Source organism: Phoxinus phoxinus, assembly GCF_949152265.1.
Source record: "Phoxinus phoxinus genome assembly, chromosome: 1".
Taxonomy (NCBI): Eukaryota; Metazoa; Chordata; class Actinopteri; order Cypriniformes; family Leuciscidae; genus Phoxinus; species Phoxinus phoxinus.
The window spans coordinates 18,186,480-18,208,134 of NC_136876.1; the positions used below are offsets into that span (position 1 = coordinate 18,186,480).

The window sequence follows — 21,655 nt, forward strand, 5'->3', positions numbered from 1 at the left end:
AAAGTTTTGCAGTGAAAGTTTAACAAATCTGACTCATGTGTCAACACTGGGGAGTAGTGTTTATAGTTTGGGGGAAAGGGTGTGCTTTTTGATAAACGGTGTTGTGTTTTTGAAATTTGAGTTCAAATCCATAGTTATAGTGTTTCAGCAATCGAGAAAAACTGTAACATATACACCTAACAGATAAACATTACTTATTATGATAGATCTTGTTTAATTACAAACAAGGTTGATTGTTTGAAAATAAGTAAAAAGACATGCATTAAAGTAATTAATTAATAATGCAGTTTGATGTTAAACAGTTTATCTGTAAACAAGATTCCATAGTGTGATGTTTTTATCAACTATAAAAATTTAAAATATTGTTTTTCAATAAAGTATGAAAAAGTAAAAACAAAATATTCATCTTTGGAAATACTTTATTTCTTGTCTTTCACAACAATACCAGTGAAAATACACCAAATGCATATTTGTCAAACAACCCATAAGGCTGTATTTAAAAACATTGGACTGTGAGGTTAAGTTCACTTGCAAAAAGCTCCAGCAGAACAAAGAATTAAGTCATCTGTCAACTGTAATAATATACAATATAAATTATAATCATAAAATAAAAAACGGTGTATTTTTCTGTTACATACTATAATGCATCTTTGCAGTAAATAATATAAAGTTACACAACAGTTATATACACTCAATCAAGTAGTGATCCATAGGCAGCCTCCTCTGGGGAAAAACAAAATGTCATTGACTGACACAGACACTGCTGCTGCACCACAGAATAAGTGAATATTAAGAAATGCAATCAAGAATGAGTTTTTACATTAAGGCCTAAATGTGATGATAGATTATAGATAAATTGTCATGAGGTCACCAAGGTCATCATGTGCTTACAAGATTTCATGGCAATCTGCCCAATTAGACAATATTCAATTTTACATTCTGGTCTAATGATTGTGCTACAGGGAATGTCATAAGGTCAACATGACATGATTCATTGCTCAGCAAATTACAGAAATCGGTTCATAACATTTGTTGTATGCAAGTCAAAAGTTTAGCCTAACGTTGGTGCAAAAGGAAAGGTCACAGGGTCACCACAATTAAGGGGAGTCTCTCTTAAAAGAGTATACACTACCCTAATATCATTTAAGCCCAGTAATTACATCTGGAAATATCATACATGCAAAGTTTACATTTTTGGATAATATTGGTGCACCTATACTGAGAGGTTTGTGCATTTTCAATGAACTGTGCAATGTGCTTACTAAATTGCTTGTAAAATCTAAAGACACAGTTTGAATTTTCAACAAGATTTTGATGTGGTTCATCAATCAGCATACTAATAATACACAGATATAGGGCAAGTCCATTTCCTTCAACATAGTCCTTCGTGCAGCTTCCATCTGGGGAAATACAGAAAAACAAGAAAGCAAGAATTAGGATAAGAGGATGAATTTCAGCTGTTTTAGAATAAGTAAGGTGTGTAAAGCATTAATAAAATACACAAATGAATTATTAAGAATAACAGTAAGAGGGGGTTATTCCAAAAAACAAACAAACAAACATACATAATAATAAATAAATTACCTAAATTGTGTTTTCCTCTTCATCCTCACTGGTGTCTGGACTACTGAGGCCACTTTGATCTTCCTCTTCAACATGTAGAAGGACAGAGGCCTCAGGACCTAAGGCAGTCTTGTACTGTTGGAGGACCACTTGGAACCTTTCTGACACCTCTGACAGTCTTCTTCTTAAGAGACAGCAAAGTCCCTCATTTCCCTGGTCTACGTCTCAAAATACAAACGAGATTACATTAAAGACAAACTATATTAAAGGTTGTATCAGTGATTTCAGGCCCAAACATAAATTATCACATTCATCTAATCTTTCCTAACGATCCGCTAGCTGACCGCCCCATAAGTAAAAAACAAAACGCCCCGTCAAAAAACGTGTCTCTGTAGGCAGCCTAGGCTCTGAGATCTGCACACAAAAACAATTGCGCTTACCACAACTCAAAACCAAAATAAATAGTGTTCCAACCAATCACCGACAGGGGTGGGTGTTGTGAGGTTTTCGCGTGCAGCCGTCATAGGCAGCCGTGCACGAGCGCAAAACCTCACAACACCCGCCATGATTGGTTGGAACACTATGTATTTTGGTTTTGAGTTGTGGTAAGCGCAATTGTTTTTGTGTGCAGATCTCAGAGGCTGCCTATAGAGACGCGTTTTTTTGACGGCTTGCTTATGGGGCGGTCAGCTAGCGGATCGTTAGGAAAGATTAGATGAATGTGATAATTTATGTTTGGACCTGAAATCACTGATACAACCTTTAAGATTGCTTCATAAGGCCAAATAACTTAAATGGAGTAAAAAAGATATCACCAATTCAAATCTTCAAATCAAAGCAGGATGATTGGCATTTTTATGTGTACCGCTGACATGGGACCAGGCTAGCTTCTGTATAAAACAACTTTTATGTATATCCCAAAGGACCACGGCAAAGAGAGCCATAACCGTACTACTCCATCCAAGTTCTGTGACTGATGTGTTTTGTTGTATGTTTTTAACACATTAGATGGACAGGGTTTTAATTAAACTTACCCTCCTCAGCCAACTTGTTCTTGAGAACCATTGCCAGGCTCTGCAACCACGTGCAGTGTTGTGCCATCTCCAAAACCAAAACTCTTGTTTCCTCATGCAGTCGCCTTGTTAACATCACTTGGTCGTGCACTCGTTTCTTGATTGAAATGTTTGCTAAGAATCAATAACAGTTATATGTATACATGAGACAATCTTGCATAATCACTACAAACATTGACTTTTTTTTATCAAATTGATACATAAGAAAACTGAAAATACACCATTAAACTAAATTAATATTACAACACTCAATATGTAACATGCATGCCTTAGTTCAGTATACTCTATAAAGCAGAACTGTAAATAAATTCCTGTGAAGCATCTAAAAACAGACATACCACTGCCATGAACCTCCCACGGCCATATTTGAGACACAGTGCTCTCTCCAGTTAGGGAATGCTCCACCACAGCTACGTCAATGGTTGTTGCAGAGTCTAGTACAAGATCATTGTATTTCTGTATCTCCTGAAGAAGGAGTTTTTTGTCTTCTGCCAGCTTCCTTCGAAGGCGATGGCGAAACTTGCTGCTGTCTAGAAAGACATGAAGTACAGAGGCAGAGGTTTTTGACAGAACTCTTCAACAAGAAAAAAATTATAGCACCAAAAAATTGAAAAGCAAAGCTTCAGTTATTGAAGTATGTGAAAATTATAATGTAGACTGACATGGGAAACAAATTGTCCAGTGTGTAGCATTTTTGGGGGAATCTATTTGCAGGAATAACTAACACACACTTTTCATGATTGCCTGAAAATAATAATTGTGCATTAATTCATTTAGAATGGGCAGTTTTTTATCTAAATACACTCCCCTTCCACGGAGGCCGCTATGTTGCACCTCAATGTTCCTACAGTAGCCCACAACGGACAAAAAAAACACTGGGTTTAGATAGTACCTCTCACATTTTCTCGTCGGCTACCGTAGCTTGGAAAGATAGAGGTGAGGGAAGCTGGTTGCAATCGTCAAACCTTACTGATAGATACCACTAAATCCTACAGACTGGTCATTTAAAGAACAGAATTCAATGATTGAGCTGAACTGTGCTACTACATTATTTGCTAATTCCATGTTGGTGGAGTAGGATGCATACAGTAGCCTGAATTTATCCACCTAATATATTATATAGTTATACCATTCTGACGGTAGAGGGTTTGCTTCCGGTGCCTCACACTAAGGTAGAGCCCCTCAATCGATTGCTGCATTCCTCTGTGTGTTGTGCCTTGACTGGCATGAGATGTATCAGGTGTCTCTGTAGAAGATATAGTGAAAGCAAATTCACTGTTAAAACAACACAGAACCGTTTCTCTGTTTGAATTTTAATCCAACTTATTTAAACTTTGTATGTGCACTTCCTGCAGGGAACTGGAATATACTAATAAACCTGACATAAATGTGGAATCACATTAGATGATGATCTGCCTACTATTTTTTTCTGCTCTTTAATATCAAACATAAAATTTAGATTGTAGAAAGGGATGTTTGTTGTTTCTTTTATCTGGTCATGCTTACCACCAGCTGCCCATTCCTTTACATCAGATAGCCACTGTGACACCACTTCATCTGTGCAATCTAGCTCTGTTTTTTGGTCAGCTAGCCTTGCAGTCTCATCATGGAGTCTCTGACAAGTCTGATGAACAGTGTTATACAATAATCAGGATTAAAACTTTGTATGATTAACAACAGGCCAAGTAAACACAACAAAAGGACACACAAAACAATTAATATGAGACTTACCTTCACATATCTTGTGGAAAGTGCCTGATGTAAAGAGAGATTTTTTTTCTCGTTCCACCCCATTGCATGCAATGTAAGCATGTCCACCCGTGCTGTTGAAAGCAAATAATGAGGTTATGATGATCAATCTAAAAAAAAGTATACACGAATATTGCAAACTCCAATCACCTGCTTTGGACATATATTTGGTCGTCAGGGCACAACGTGAGAGGTAGCTGTTCACTTGCTCCACCTCCTCACCAGCGGTTGTCCCTGCTCCTTCCTGGTTCCTGCCACTCCAATTAATCTGTTAGTAAAGGGTGGAAGAAATTCAATTTAATTTAATTTATACAGCCCAATATCACAAACCAAAATTTGCATCAAAGGGCATTACATTCCATGCAAGAAATGGTTATGCAAAAAGACAAGATAATATAGTGTAGCTTAACTTATATTTCATATCATTAATGTGCTTGTAAATATTACAAATGTACATATGATGCCAAAATATTATACACACCTCACACTTAGTAGCATGGGCTCGAGCATGCATTACACTGAGAAAGGGTTTCATAGTGGTCAATTCCTGAAGAGCAGGAAGGACACTAGCAACTTTCTCCAGGTATGGCCAGTATTTGCATGCCACGTCCATTGCGAAGAATTGTGCCTTGGCTGGCATGAGCTCCCTTTGAAGGTACAGAGGGTAGGCAAATATCTCCCCCCTGTACATATTAAGGGCTTTCAAAAGGAACCCATGGCGACATACAGCAACCTCCATCCCCTCTTCATCCAATTTTGAAGCCCTCCTTGAAGTTTCCCTCGCTGCTGTCCACTGGGAGTCCCCACATGTGCCTCTTCCCTGTGTCTATGACACACATAACAAACACGACAAATCAAATAAAAGCAATGGCGGCATTCAATATATGGCATTTATTCTCTCAATTTGATTTTGTAATTGGTAGGCAAGAGTAATTGAAGTGGGGGTTACGTTTATTATTGTAACAACTATTTTGTCAACTTGCATTTTTCACTGCTTTCTGTATGGTGTCAACAAATCTAGACACTGCACTGTCTTCAGCCACAAAGAGCCCCTCAAAAAAGCCAGGATCATCAGAGCTGAGGAAGAAAGAAAAATAGAAAATCCATTCATGAAATATATGAAGTAAGAAAATAAATCAATAAAAAGACTGGAAGAAAGATCACCTTCCGTTTCGGCGAAAGCGATATAGCTTTCTGTTTCCATCTGCTGAAACAGCCAACATTTCCGGCGTGCAGGCTGGGCAAGTGAAAGGAGCACTACAGCAGAGCTGGTCTTCCTCAAATGATGCATACGAAAGCTCTAAGAAGCTGCGCTGCAATGCATCGCCGTTGATAGGTCCAGACTGGAAAATATATAGAATGAAATAGTATTTTGATATTGTCTGCTTATGGAATTTTTTTTTATAAAATGGTAATAACATTTACACTTACTCTTCCTCCACACTTAGTGCGATGTTCCAGCAGCTTTGCGAAGGCTTGTCTGGAGAATCCCGGAGAGATGATCTTGAGTTCCTGGAGGGAGCTCAAGACGTCCAGTGTATAAAGTGTGGAATTGGTGATGGAGGCTGGCCAATATCCACTTCTTAGGAGGTCTTTAAAGTCAGGGGTCCACTGCTGCTGGCATGTTTGACATTGATACAGTGGCTGATGCAAGTCAAAACGCCCTTGGAACCAAAAAAATAATTAAAAATATAATACACATTTACCACATACTTAATTTTACAACACTTAGTTCATTATGCACATTGTGAATGGTTGAGAGACATTGCACAAGTTCCACAGCACACTAGTGTGAAAAACATAAAATCTACAATATATAGATATATATATATATATATATATATATTTTACCATTGATGGTAATTAAAATCACTGGTTTGCCTGGTAACACAGTAAAGTTTGTGCCTCCACAGGAGCAGTCTGGCACCTTCACAGTTGGCAAAATGCAAGCTGGCAAAAAGAAGGAAAACCAATTATTTAGATTATCTATAACTGTCTGCAGACACACATTGAACAGCAAAATTAAAGCTTTCATGAGAACGTACCTTGCTCATGGGTGCAATATCCATCTTCCCCTTTAATGATGCATGTGGTCGGAGGAATGGCTTCAAAAAAACCACGAATCACGCATTCCCTGTTGTGGAGTGGCTGTTTTTTGTGATGCAATACATCACAGTCCCCACAGAACCACTCATCAGGAAGACACTCTCTGCACCTAAGGAGAAAATAAAACAATATTATAATATAATACATTATTACAGGTGAATAACTCATATAAAGTACTGTACACTATATTTAAGCTATTTCACTTTTACTAGGTTTGATTTTATTGTATAGGATTGCATAGTGCCTCAGTGTTTAGCACTGTCACCTCACAGCAAGAAGGTCCTAGATGTACTTTTCTCATTAATGTGTTTTTCATCTGGGTACAGGGGCGGACTGGCCATCTGTCTGATCTGGAGAATCACAGAACGGCCGGTACTCCAGGACGGCCGGCGGGCCGGCCCACCACCCGCCACGCACGCAGTCATCGCCTGTTTTTTTCCCCCGTTAACGCGGCCGCGGGTAAAAAAGGAAAGAAAAGGGCGGGGCTGAGAAGGCGAGAGTTCCGCAAAAAATTGCGGAATTTAGATACTGAAGCCGCTAAATGTCGCAAACTAACTGAAATATTTAGCAGCACAGCCAGCAGCAGCACCTCACAGTTAAATATTAGCAGCAGTGAAGAAGTGAGCCAGACAGCTGTGCAGCAACACCAGTGATGATGAGGGACAGAGAGATGAGCAGGTAGATCCAGGGCAAGTAAGTATGGAATATGAGAGGAGAAAGAGAGTTACTTTGCTAGGGATGATGTTAGAAAGTGATATTCAGGTTGCTGCATTTTTAATGATTACAGTATTAAAACAGCTAAACTTCAACATTTTAGCTGTAAAATGCCACATGCAGTAGCTAATAAGAAATATGTTGTGCTTTTACTTTTAAAAATGTTGGTAACATTACAGTTGATGCTTACAAACTTTGAAGATTTTGAATACAGAAGTTACATTTGTTATGGTGTATTTTCATTTAGATGTGGTATTATTATTTGTGCAGTAAGATTAATTACTGCATAAATTAATTAAGATTATTAAGTAATGAATTCATTTTAAGATAGATTGTATAATATGCTGTTATAACAGCATATACTATATAATCTATATAATCTATATAATAATATAATATAATCTATATAATCTATTCCATGCTATCTTGGAATAAAACCTGTTTTTAAAAAAAAAATCCATTCCATCATTTGTTTATTCAGGTTGAGCTTAGACCAAGAGCAGAGAAAGACACCCACTCCAGCTCAACTTTAAATTACTTTAAGCGCCCCAAGTCAGACAGTCACAGCATAGAGTTTTTTTTTACACAGGACTGCAGTGTGTTGAGACGTTCAGTGTGCAGAATGTGAGTGTTCAAGTTAATCTAGAATAATATGCCACAATGGATAAAAGTATCATGACAATTAAAGTCTTGTGACACTCATGCCAGGCGTTATTGTTGTTGTTGTCGAGTTTCCGCGCACGGCGCGCCGATTGCTTTGGGCCGGGCCTAGTCAAAGTCCAGGGCCGTTTTTTAGTCCCAGTCCGTCCCTGTCTGGGTATCTAAGTCTTCTCCCATCCCAAAAGACATGCATCTTAGCCTATAAAGCAGGGCACTCAGCAAACCTACCCTGGGTAATTGAAGTTTGGTATTAATGAAAACCAACCTAATAACAGCAGGCTCGTTGCAAAGGCAACACAGGGGATGACCAACAGCCTCTTTTGAAATAAGGCATTTTAGGTGGTATGGTCTTGCTTCTTTCCAGCGCTCAGAGGCTTTCTGCTGCCGAAAAGACCATGATGATGCAGAGCTACTTTGAGGCTGAGCAGCAGAAGAACATGACGCCAAAATATCAGAGAGCCTCTCCATATTTTTTTCTGTAAAGAAAATCCAAAAATAAAGCGGTAAGGGATCATTTACTGTAGATAAGGAACAATTAAAAGTCAACTGATCAGTATTAGAATGAACACTTTTTTTATACTGTACACATGCATAAATTAATTCATCACTGTGAATTACCAAATTCCTCTTGATGATTTAGTTTTGTTGAGGTTGCAGTAAGTGGAACCTCCACACTGGATGACAGGGAGCACTCAACCGTGGGGTATGTGGCTGTAAAACAGCACATAGAAGAATTAGAACAAGTTAGGCTATCACACTCTATTCTTGTTCTTCTTTTCAAACTATATACTAAACAATTTATGAAATCAGACATATTTTTGTTAGGTAGTTGGTAGTGTCTTCTACATTAGTGTCACTGAAAGGTTTATCTACTTTTTAATGTCTTTTTAGATATTTGAATATTTTAAACTCTAAATAAACAATTACATTGTTCTAATTTGAGTTGGTCCAACATTGTCATAGTAAATTCCTACAAATGTCAAATAATCCAGATATAACCTGTAGCGGAGGCTTGGCGTCGCCCTCCTCGCCTCCCCCTCGGCTTACCACGTCCTACAGAGTCTCTTTTAGAGGTGTGTGGAGGGTCTCGTACACGTTTCCTCTCATCAGCTGCTTTCTGTGTATTGGAGTGAATATTTCTTGTAAGACTGATGTTGATAAAAGTACGGTAACCAAAAGGCAGGTAACTTGTGAAAGGAAAACACAACATAGTGTGTTAGTAAGGTGTTGAACAGCTTAAATGAGCCTTGGAATAGAATCTCCAAGTCTCTGTAACTCAGAGGGATGGAACTGCATATACTATTATTATTATTATTATATTCCCTTATTAACACATGTCACAGAGCATGGTAGGATGCATCATGCAATATACCTGTATTCAATCTTCTGCACTCATCATTCTTACATATTCCTCATCACGTTTTACTTTAATTTGTTATGTTTGTTATAAAATGATTGAGGTGTACAAAAACTCTAACCTTGGCTTCAGCTAGAATGTGTTCATGTTTCAGCTCCAGAGCCATGCGTCTCCCCTCTTGGTAGTGGGGATCCTTTGAATCAAGTTTGTGCTTGGTGGCCATTGCAATGCAGTCAGACACAGACAGACAGTCAGATACAGACAGACAGACAGTCAGATACAGACAGACAGACAGATACAAACAGACAGGCTGACAAAGATGGGTAAGACAGACAAGTAGACAAAGACAGACAGGGAGGAAAGAAAGAGCAATAGATACAGACCGTGTGAGATAGATAAAGATTGAAGAGATGGACAGAAATATAGATACAGTGAGAACAGAGAGGATGTAAGATATAGAAAATGAAGAGATAGAGGTTGGCTCTTAAAAGTGCCTTTGGGTTTTTGACAATGAGGTTCGGATATGTTTTACAGGATCTGCAGGGAGAACAACAGAAAATGTTAATTATGTAGTGTTATGTTGATATAAGATTTAAAAAGTGTACCCTAATAGTGAGTGATTCCCATTTTCTTATAAATGCTTAGGATAAATAAATACATATCACGTTGTTCCTATTTCCTGTGCTACTGTTAAAAGTCGCGTAACATTTTTTTTTTTATTCATTTTTATTAATATATATATATATATATATATATATATATATATATATATATATATATATATATATATATATATAGAACCTATATCTAGGACTAGAACATGTTTTTTTATAATAACATCGTAATTTTATTAATTTTGGATGTGTAAATAATGCTTATGAATTCATCTTGCTTATTAGACTGTTGTAAGCGACTTACCGTGGTGGAATCGCGCTGGGCAATGGTTTCTGCGATGGTCGCACACACAGTGACGTGTTGCACAATATTGCGCCAAAATATCAATCATAATTAAAAAGTACAGTCTTAATATTTTATATCCGTGCTCAAAATTTTAAAGGGGTCAGCAAATGTCCAAGTGAAGGAAACACGAGTATGTAGCCATTACATTTAAACACATATCACTTCCCAGAATGCATCCATCTCTTTGCCAAAGGATATGTCCATATAAAGTAATATAAACATTTCTGCAGTAGGCTATATAATTAATTTATTACAACTTCATAATCAGTATTGAGATGAAAGTTCTATAAAAGTAGGCTATTCTTTTTTTCCTTTTTTTGGCGCAAAAAAAAACAAAAAAACAACAAAGTAGGCTCACTATAATTAAGCCATTGCAAATTGAAATACCATCGACAATTATAAAATATCCCACAATAAATGAAGGCATGTTTTAAGCCTACAGCAAATATGCAGTCCTGCAATTATGTCGTTTTAATGTAGTCCAAAATTATATTAAAAAGAGAGGAAAAATCGTGATATTACCGAATTAGAAAAGGGTTTCAGCTAGCTACCCTCGACGTTATGGACGTGAGGGGGAAATTACAATATGTGATCGAAAATTATCAAATATCCCACCTAAATTAATGAATGTTTTAAGCATATAGAAAATATACCGTCCTGTAATTATGTAATTTTAATGTATTAAATTATATAAAAAAGAAAGGAAAAAGAGTTAGTGTTAAATAATTAAAGTTCAAAATTCAAAGATGAGGGATTTCTCAAATCTATCGGACGACCCTCTCCGTTATCAAGTGACGAATGGGGGTACCCTCAACGTCGGCTTTGGACGTGAGGGGGGAAATGACCAAACGGCATAGCCTATGTTGCAAAGAAAAACGTGGTGCAGGCACGGAAAATACGTCCCATTGAAATACATTATATTGAAAGTCGTGTTGTGTGGCACGAAAAAAAAAGAAGGAAATTCGTGCCTAGGAGACGAATCAATTCGTGTTGAGTAGCCTACCGATTAGAAAGCAATACAACAAGGATTCAAATCTCCTGATTAAATGTTGAGTGAGTAATGTAGCCCTTAAAGTTTACAAAATGAATAACAATTGTAAAAAAAAATAGTGTGCTCTCGGAAGAAAGACATGGTGCAGGCACGAAAAATACGTGTCCCATTGAAATACATTGAAAGTCGTGCGGAGTGACACGAAAAAAAAGAAGGATATTTGTGCCCTTGGACACGAATAAATAGATTAATGTTGAGTAGCCTAACGAATATAAAGCAATAAAAACGAGGATTAAAATCTCTTGATTAGAGTAATGTAGCTCTTAAAGTTTGCAAAATGAATAACAATTGAGAAAAAACAATACTGTGCTCTCGAAAGAAAAACGTGGTGCAGGCACGAAAAATACGTCCCATTGAAATACATTAGATTGAAAGTCGTGCCGAGTGACACGAAAAAATGGGGCAATTCGTGTCCATGAACACGAATCAATAGATTAAATTTCGTGACTATTTCACGAACTGCCGTGAGACTGGGTTGCACTACAACATAGTCTTACACACTGGTGCAATAAATTCAAAACAAAATTTTCAAAACTGGTAAGTTGCTTGTGGTTCCCCTCCTCACAAACCTTTTCACTTGATGAACACAAAAGACACAACCAATGGATACACTGGCACATTTTTATACATTCATGGACTACAGAATACAAAAAAAAAAAATGTTTTCCCACTTTTACTCTTTTTTCTTTTTTTTACTCTCTCCTCTAAACATTTTTTTATATTTACTTACGTAAGATGTGTGTGACCATCATATGACAGTTAAAGAGCACACACAAACCTTATTCTAATATGGAATTGTATTGGAATGGTAAAGAGTGTTGGTCGTGACAGGAGGGTCTCCACTCAAGGATAAAATATGATGAACAAGTCTAAGAATGTTCCACGTATGGTTGAAATACCATCATTGGCCTAGAAAGATAACATTCTGGGAGTCAAGACTATAAAGGAGAGAGGATGCTTCACTGTCGCACTCTGCAGACACTCTGTGTGACTGTACGACTGCTGACCTTTTCTTGCAAGAAAATAAACCTCATCAAAGACAATTGGAAATGTTTGTCTCTTATTCAGTAACAGAGTTTTGTTTGCCAGCACACCTCCCTGAAGCTTCTGATGATGGAGGCGACGGTGAAGCGACTCAAATTTGGCTGTACTCGTTGCCCAGCCTCCCTCATAATCATACAATTGACAAAGACATGGTCAACTAAAGTGGTTTGAATTTCATCCGAGACTGCTTGTCTTCTTGCCCTTGCCCTTCCTCCTTCTCTTTCTTCTCCTATCCCTCCTCGACCTCTACCTTCATGACTTTCTGGATCCATTGTTCCAAAACTCAACAAACTGATTCGGGTCCTTTTATCTATCTATTGAAGGATCTGATTGATGTGTGTTAAATTTTGACTCTTAGTGTTTCCACCTGGGTAATTGTGTGCTAACTGAGCTGAAGCTGTGCTGACTTGAGTGAACAATATTGAATACTAGTGCTTTCTAAATGATCACATGGTGTAGGCAATGAGAAATAAAGGGATTTGTGTGTACAGTTTTGCCGTGACAGTTCAACAAATCTGACTCATGTGTCAAAACCAGGGAATAGTGTTTATAGTTTAGTGAAATGGGTGTGCTTTTTGATAAATGGCATTATGGTTTTGAAATTTTAGTTCAAAAGCCTGGTTATAGTGTTTAAGCAATCGAGAAAAACTGTAATTTGTATAGTGATTGTCACAATACCTCCAGTGAGCAAGTCAATCAAAAGACAGCAGTCACAATTGGCCAATTAAATATAATGTTGATTATTTCTAATAAATCAGTCATATGTTTTACCTCTCATTCTGCAGCATTTGTAAATGATCACGACCGTCACTATCAGATATGGACAAGCTGCCAGTGCAGAACTGAGTATGTGGAAGACAGGGATCTGAGACCCTGAAAAAGAGACACACAAACACTTTATCATGCACTATATCTGAACAAGGGCAAATGAGGAAATAAATCAGCTCACAGTTTCAGTGACTACGTTTTACATGTGCACTAATAATGCAATTATTTCTAATAATCAGAGTAAGGATGCAGTAATATGTTTACATGACACAAGCAGAATTCTTCACTCCAGTTTACATGCAATTTTCATTATTCTGATTATTCTCTAATAAGTATTGTTATACCACACTCAGATATGCAGACATACAGACAGACATAGTGTGCATGTTACTGGCCATTGTTTTGACATTTTTATGGACGTGCTGGATATTATTCGGCACCGTAATGAACATAGCAATGCCGGGTTTGCACGTGCTGCCGTTGCGTTCTTCCTGCCGTCTGGATGAAGATACGGATCAGAGACTGCGCAGCGAGTTGTGTTCAGAGAGTTTAGAAGTTAGAAAACTTCTCAAAACTTCACATCAGCCCCATTTTATCATCTCTAAATTTGCTTACTTGCAAGGCCTAGTTTCACAGTACTTGGGCCCTATCTTGCACCCAGCGCAATTGACTTTGAACACCGACGCATGTATCATTCTTATTTTGCACCCGCGCACAGCGGACTTTTCCCTCCACAGACGCACGTCGGTAAATTAGGGAATGAACTTGCGCTCGCGGGGGGCGGTTCAGCGCAAAGAGAAGGCGTGTTCCGGCGCAAAACTTCCATGGTGCTATTTTCCAGTTTTAGAAAGCAATTGCGCCATTGACCAGGAAAAAAACAGTCTAAAGACAGTGGCGCGTTGTGCGTTAGTGATATGGTATTTTAAGGGCGCGTGCTTGGCCATAATGTTAACGCGCATCCACTTTGATTCTCTAATATAAACAGATGCAGCAGTTTTCATTTTTGCAAATCATATTATTACAAGGAAAAATATTAACACACGAGGGAAATCATTGTTGTGTCCGTGAAGATGTGAAAAAGATCTATCTAGATAAAAAAAAAAAAAAAAAAAATCTAGATTAGGCTACACATTTACTACCCAAATTATACGCCTGTTTAACCGAAGCTAATTTGGGTGGGTTTCTCCCATCATCCCCAATGTCACTTCTCTGTGTTTTACGGCCCTGACGAGAACGTCGGTTTCCTCGGCTGTGAACCGCTCCTGGCGTGCGCCGGCAAATCCGCCGTAATAGCGATCCGCCATGGAACAAGCGCACCTGCTCTTAAAGGGAATGTGAGAGGACGCTCTGATTGGTTTATTTCACGTTACGCCCAAACCACACCTATGAATAATGAAGCTACTTCAGACCAACCCCTTTTAGATTTGCGTCGGGCGCAAGAGTCATTTATCGCGCTGGGAAAATAGCAACAGCGCCGGGATCCGCCCACAAAGTTACTTGCGCTTTGCACTTTGACACTTGCGTTTCAGATCGTCAAAATAGGGCCCCTTATGTGATTTGAGCAACCTGTGCCAAGTGACTGTTGTGAATAGGATGAATAGGGTGTTTTTACGACAAGTCATCAATCCGGAAGTCGGCCATTTTGGTGGCACTGAACGTAAACAATGCCACTGAACCGAACAGAACTCGCAAATTTTACTGATTATTGCTGCCGAAAACGGTCCATTACTGTTGTGTTTTGGGCTGTACTAATCGGTCGGACTGGGAAAAACATTTGGAGTACTATACTGCCGAAAGTTATAACAAATCAAGGGGGCTAAAATGGGGGCTCGATGACGCACTGGAGCCACTGACGCTGGCCCCTCCCCTAAAAATAGAGCACATTCACATCAGTTCACCGCTCAATCGCGAGTAACTGTCAGTACTATTAGTTACTACAGCCTACTAGCTATGCCTTCGTCACGGAAATGCGTACTACCTGGATTAAATATTTGAATCATGGTAACACTTTACAATAGGGGTGCACTAATATGCATTAATTCATGCTTAACTAATGCACAGATAATCATGTGTTAATGTATGACTCATGCAGAACTAAACCATTAATTAATGATTACTGCATCCGCAACTAATAAAGATTCTAAATGTTTAATAGATTAAGTAATATATGAATTGTTATTAAAGTGTCATAATTACTTAATAACATATTTTATTAACTAATAGTGTAAATGAATGTGTTAATTACCACAATGGGTTAAGCCATGTACTTCAACTTCGCATTGTCTGCTTTAATTAATCATTAGCTAATGATTTGCAAATGTATCATTATGTTATGACTTTACTTGTTGAGGCACATGACTATTAACTAACTGTTAAGTAATATTGTCATGATTCTGCCATCATGTCCTTGTTTTTCCTGGTCTTGTGGCAGGATCATGGCAGACCCATGTTTTGTGTACAAGCGCATAGCCAATTGTTTGGGCCATGTGCTTGTGTTGTCTCGTCATAGCCCCGCCCTCCTTGTTATCCTCGTTTTGTCATTATTGCTTTACCAGTGTCACCTGTTATGTTATCATTAGTCTCCCTATTTAATCCCCTTGTGTTTGCTGTCCTGTGTCGGTTCATTGTTAAACGCTGTCTTTCGTTGCTGTCTATCTTTATGATACCTCTGTGAGTACTTTGTCTGGAATCCTGTTATACGTTTAGTGAGAATTGTTTTGTTGTTAGTTACTGTTTAGTCATCGTCAAGTCTTAGTCAAAGCTATTTACCTGTTGTCTTGTTTTGCCCCCTCATGGGTTTTGTTTTCTCTGTTTTGTCTATAATAAATTGTGCATCAGCATTCAGTCTGCGATTGGGTTCGTTCCACCTTCATCCACATAACAGAATGAACCGACCAAAGAAGAACCTAGCAGACAGAATGGCCTCCCAGTTCCGTAAACAATGTTGGTTGTCGGCTCCCACTGACAAGAGGGTCAATTGTCCAGTTCCGCCCCAGGGTGAGTGGATCCTGAGGAATTATGCCCAACTCTGGGATCATTTCTCCCGGGAGGAGCCGCAGGGTCCCACCGTATTGTCGCCACCAGCCAAGCTGCCCGTGATCCTGGAGGGTCGGGTCCTGGCTGTCGTTTCTCAAGGGGAGCAGGCCCACTCCACTTCTCCCGAGGTCTCTTCCACTCCCGTTGATCTTCGTGGCAAACGAGGGAGACGGACTGTGTGGGATTCTCCGTCGGAGTCATCCTCGACCGAGTCAGCGCTGCCTGAGACTGCCCTTCCAACTCAAGTCACAGATCTCGCTGAGCTTCTCCAACCGGTCACCAGTCCGGCTATGACTTCCATAACGCGACCTAGGAGAAAGAAGAGGAGGACAAGTGCTGTCCCAGAGCCCGCTACTGCAAGCGCTGTCCCAGAGCCCGCTACTGCTACTGCAAGCGCTGTCCCAGAGCCCGCTACTGCTACTGCAAGCGCTGTCCCAGAGCCCGCTACTGCTACTGCAAGCGCTGTCCCAGAGCCCGCTACTGCTACTGCAAGCGCTGTCCCAGAGCCCGCTACTGCTACTGCAAGCGCTGTCCCAGAGCCCGCTACTGCTACTGCAAGCGCTGTCCCAGAGCCCGCTACTGCTACTGCAAGCGCTGTCCCAGAGCCCGCTACTGCTACTGCAAGCGCTGTCCCAGAGCCCGCTACTGCTACTGCAAGCGCTGTCCCAGAGCCCGCTACTGCTACTGCAAGCGCTGTCCCAGAGCCCGCTACTGCAAGCGCTGTCCCAGAGCCCGCTACTGCAAGCGCTGTCCCAGAGCCCGCTACTGCAAGCGCTGTCCCAGAGCCCGCTACTGCAAGCGCTGTCCCAGAGCCCGCTACTGCAAGCGCTGTCCCAGAGCCCGCTACTGCAAGCGCTGTCCCAGAGCCCGCTACTGCAAGCGCTGTCCCAGAGCCCGCTACTGCAAGCGCTGTCCCAGAGCCCGCTACTGCAAGCGCTGTCCCAGAGCCCGCTACGACTCAGGGTACTGTTACTGAACCAGCTGCTGAAGGTGCAGTTTCCGAACCTGCCGTCATGAGCGCCTCAGAGAGGGCCGCGGCTGATTCGGCTGCTGAATCCCTTTTGCGGTCAGTATCAGATATTTAATCCCCTTGTGTTTGCTGTCCTATGTCGGTTCATTGTTAAACCTAGTCAAACTCTCTTTCATTGCTGTCTATCTTTATGATACCTCTGTGAGTACTTTGTCTGGAATCCTGTTATATGTTTAGTGAGAATTGTTTTGTTGTTAGTTACTGTTTAGTCCTCGTCATCGTCAAGTCTTAGTCAAAGCTATTTACCTGTTGTCTTGTTTTGCCCCCTCGTGGGTTTTGTTTTCTCTGTTTTGTATAATAAATTGTGCACCAGCATTCAGTCTGCGATTAGGTTCGTTCCACCTTCATCCACAAAACAAATGTCATTTTGGTTTTGACATCCACACTAAGCCATGGATTTCAATTTCCAACCATCTACAACCACGATTTCACTGAGTCCGATGAACTGCCGCATCCAGTAGCCTACCTTGTTGTTCAGGCACAGGAATATGTCAGGTTAAGTTTGAGGTCGTGGAACACAGAGAACGTGCGGCCGAGCTCTGCTATTTCATAACACTGACTGAGGAGTTCAGATTCTGGTGTGTTGATATCTGTGTGCAGCCCAACTTACCCATCCTTAAAACACGTTCTTTGACATTACATTTACTGCATGTGCAACTGTCAAAATCCATAAATGGCATATTACTTAACAATTAGTTAATGATCATGTGCCTCAACAAGTAAAGTCATAACATAATGATACATTTGCAAATCATTAGTTAATGATTAATTAAAGCAGACAACTGGAAGTTGAAGTACATTGATTTGACCAATAGTGGTAATTAACGCATTATTTACACTTAGTTAATCAAATATGTTAAGAAATTAATACATTATGACACATTTAATTAATAATAATTAATATATCACTTAATCTATTAACCACATAGAATCTTTATTAGTTGCGGATGCAGTAATCATTAATTAATGGTTTAGTTCTTCATGAGTCATACATTAACACATGATTATCTGTGCATTAGTTAAGCATGAATTAATGCATATTAGTGCACCCCTATTGTAAAGTGTTACCGTGATTCAAATATTTAATCCAAATAAATATGTTCATGGTTCGTAGGCCCTGATGTTATTCATCCGTTTTCACACACTTCAGCGTCGCGATCACTAGTGTAGACGAACACTGACACCCTGTGGTGAAATAATGAGTATTTTTAACAGCCGCAGCTTTCTCAGATTGGCTTGGTTTGGATTAAAACTTAAAGGAGAACTCCGGTCAATTTTAACATTGAGCTCAATTTTTAGTAAATTTGGAGTGCTGTCAATACAGAGAACAACGACAAAAATCGGCATTGCCTACACCGTGTTATCCTCTTTTTAAAATTTGCACCCTGTTGACTTCAATAGGGCATGGTTTAAACCTGCTTTTAGTCTCTTAACATCCTTAATGTGTCATTACAAGTGCCCAGCCATGTTGAGTGATTCCTTCAGAGTGAACACGAGTGAATCTGACTGCAGTAGATGTGAAAGATATGAATAAAAATTATGTTATTTCAGCCAGCGCAAATACCTGTATTTACATCCTGTTTTCACAATAGTTGGCCACAAAATGTCTATAGCTCTAATAGTTTCTTACCAATACACTGAACTCCTTGTCCTGCAATAAACACCTCTTTCCCATTGCTGGGAATGTAACCAGTTTCACATGTGCACGAATAACCTCCTTCATAATTGACACATATTGCATTAGGACCACAATCAGTCCTTCCATCCGTACATTCATTGATGTCTGAAATGAGAAGAACAGAGATTAAGATGTTGTTTCTGCTGCACAGAGGTCATGTATGAGATGTATCATATCAAGCTCTCTTTACCTTGGCAAACAGCTGCATTTGTTTGTGTGAAATTTTGAGTTGGTGTGAACCCTCCTTCACAATGACAGTAGTAACTTCCAGGTGTATTGATACATGTTGCATTTTTTCCACAAATGTTTGGAGTAGAATCACACCCATTATCATCTATAGTAATGACAGAAAATGTATGAATAACCACAAAACTTTTTTTGGTTACAGTTTATTAATGACTGCAGATTCAGTACATAAATATGTCCTATCTGCAATATAATTTGCAGCTATTTTTTAAATCATATACAGGTGAAACTCGAAAATTTGTAATATCGTGCAAAAGTTAATTTGTTTCAGTAATTCAACTTTAAAGGTGAATGCTTACAGCTATGAAAACCTTTTCACAATATTTTAATTTTGAATTTGGGGTTTTCATAAGCTGTAAGCCATAATCATCAAAATGATAACAAATAAAGGCTTGAAATATCTCACTTTGCATGTAATAATATAATATATTAGTTTCACTTTTTAAGTTGAATTACTGAAATAAATAAACTTTTGCACGATATTACTTCTTTTTTTCTGAGTTTCACCTGTATTACTTATACTACAATATCATCAAATTGTTTATTATTATTTTTTTGTGTGGGGCCAGTATTGTATTGTACACGCACAATCCAAGTAAAATCATGTTGGGCCATGATGTTGCTTAAAGCTCTTGAAAAAGAATTTCTAAGAAATGTATATCAAATGTTAGTCTTTGTATTCATACCTGCACATTTTCGCCTTCTGATTGTTAATCCAACGCCGCAGGGTATCGCTGTGCTCTCTGTCAGTGCCATTAGGAGACCTATAAACACAAATAAAAAGTGTCTGTTACTGCACGTTTAGTGTCTTTGGTGAATAGCTTGATGCACATGTCCAAATGTCTGAGACCACATTGAAAATGTATATTTTTATATTAACCTGCAAATAAATAGAACAAAATACTGAGACATTCTGATATTTGTGTTCATTTCCATTCATCTTTTTACTCTTCAAGTAGTTATGTAATGAAAACGTTTGTATTTAATAGAAAATAGAATCATTTTCAGTAGTGGCCTCAGAATAATGGACATCACTGTAAATGAACTGTTTGAAAACATTGGTGCCATTGAGCATTTAAGTGTCAAGCATTTCAAACTAAGCCATGTTTTTGGCTTAATGGCTTAATTGTTATTCACTGGGAAAAACAGTCTGAGAAGACAAAATTGGAAGGAGTATACAGTATATATATATACATTTATATATATACATAAATAGAAGTCAGCAGCCATATCACCCTGTAGCCCAAGACTGGTTGCCCACTGAAGCTAAGCAGGGCTGAGCCTGGTTAGTACCTGGATGGGAGACTCCTGGGAAATCCAGGTTGCTGCTGGTAGAGGTGTTAGTAAGGCCAGCAGGGGGCGCTCACCCTGTGGTCTGTATGGGTCCTAATGCCCCAGTGTAGTGACGGGGACACTATGGGTGCTTCTCAATTCTTATTTGTGCATCCTCGTTTCCTTTCCTCGTTTCCTTTCCTCGCGTCTCAGCTCCACCCCCTGGAGGACGCGAGGGAAGGGTGCAAGGAAAGGAAATGAGGATGGAGGAATCGAATGAAAGCTTTTTTCTACATTGGAATACTTGATCACTCGAGCGTCACTTTACAGCGTCATCCGCAGCGCTAAAAAGATCTGCACTTATGTTGTTGAAGTTTGGTTATTTAATAAATAATAATAAAGCAAGATACCCTGTTGAAATATGTGACGTGTGGTTTATATAAACTGCAATAAAATTATATAACTATAAAATTATTGTGACCGATGTAAAGGGGGAGGAGAATTTACACGTGCGTCACGTTAAGTCAATAAAACACTTCCGCATAGGATACACCTGTGTATCCTCACTCATAGCTCCTCTGGAAGCCTCCTCACTCCTCGATCCTCGCCTCCTCACGGTGCAATTAGAGAATTGAGATGTCCTTCAAGATGGCTGAGCTCGATCGGTTTCCGGGTCATAGGATGGAGGACGGAGGAGCGAGGAGACGAGGAGGGATATTGAGAAGCACCCTATAGCCTACTGCCAAAAGAGCGCCTTCCTTCGGATGAGACGTTAAACCGAGGACCTGACTCTCTGTGGTCATTAAAAATCCCAGGATGTCCTTCGAAAAAGAGTAGGGGAGTAACCCTGGCATCCTGGCCAAATTTGCCCATTGGCCTCTGTCCATCATAGCCTCCTAATCATCCCCATACACTGATTGGCTTCATCACTGTCTCCTCTCCACCAGTAAGCTGGTGTGTGGTAGGCGTTCTGGCGCAATATGGCTGCCGTCGCATCATCCAAGTGGATGCTGCACATTGGTGGAGGTTGAGGAGTTTCCCCCCCTTCTATGTAAAGCGTTTTGAGGTCTCAGATAAAGCGCTATATAAATGTAACAAATTATTATTATTATTATATATATATAAATTATATATTCTATTCATCTAATGCTGTTGCATTAGGATGATGGCGATTCAGGAAGTATGAGTGCTCTGGTCGAGGCGCTGTGCAATACTGTAAGTAACAGATTTAACTTAAACAACCAGCACTCAGACCGACACTGTCACACAGAAGACTCTTAAAAAATAAGTTTTACAACCCACAGTGGTGACTCCACCATAACCTTGTGGTCTTGCTCATGTGTAAGCA

The 21,655-nt window shown here is 39.4% G+C and overlaps 1 protein-coding gene across 1 annotated transcript; it reads right to left on the reverse strand.

The window, feature by feature from the left end:
- Nucleotides 1-498: 498 nt before the first annotated feature.
- LOC307009977 (uncharacterized protein) lies at nucleotides 499-9,600 on the reverse strand. Its single transcript, XM_079634253.1, has 18 exons — nucleotides 9,344-9,600; nucleotides 8,913-8,982; nucleotides 8,484-8,576; nucleotides 8,131-8,341; nucleotides 6,431-6,600; nucleotides 6,237-6,335; nucleotides 5,817-6,049; nucleotides 5,550-5,728; nucleotides 5,369-5,462; nucleotides 4,867-5,211; nucleotides 4,536-4,653; nucleotides 4,368-4,459; nucleotides 4,143-4,260; nucleotides 3,766-3,882; nucleotides 2,975-3,166; nucleotides 2,598-2,750; nucleotides 1,585-1,787; nucleotides 499-1,400 (listed from the first exon to the last, which is right to left on the reverse strand). The coding sequence occupies exons 1-17, from the start codon at nucleotides 9,443-9,445 to the stop codon at nucleotides 1,585-1,587; spliced, it is 2,589 nt and encodes an 862-aa protein (XP_079490379.1). The 5' UTR covers nucleotides 9,446-9,600; the 3' UTR covers nucleotides 499-1,400.
- Between the last annotated feature and the right edge of the window lie 12,055 nt (nucleotides 9,601-21,655).

Bases quoted from the DNA above. Each gene is read 5' to 3' on its own strand.
- LOC307009977 (XM_079634253.1), bottom strand. From the start codon at position 9,445: ATGGCCACCAAGCACAAACTTGATTCAAAGGATCCCCACTACCAAGAG. The intron at 4,460-4,535 runs GTGATTGGAGTT...TGCTTTCAACAG, and splicing joins CAAATATATGTCCAAAGCAG to CACGGGTGGACATGCTTACA. The intron at 3,167-3,765 runs GTATAACTATAT...ATGTCTTTCTAG, and splicing joins AACCCTCTACCGTCAGAATG to ACAGCAGCAAGTTTCGCCAT.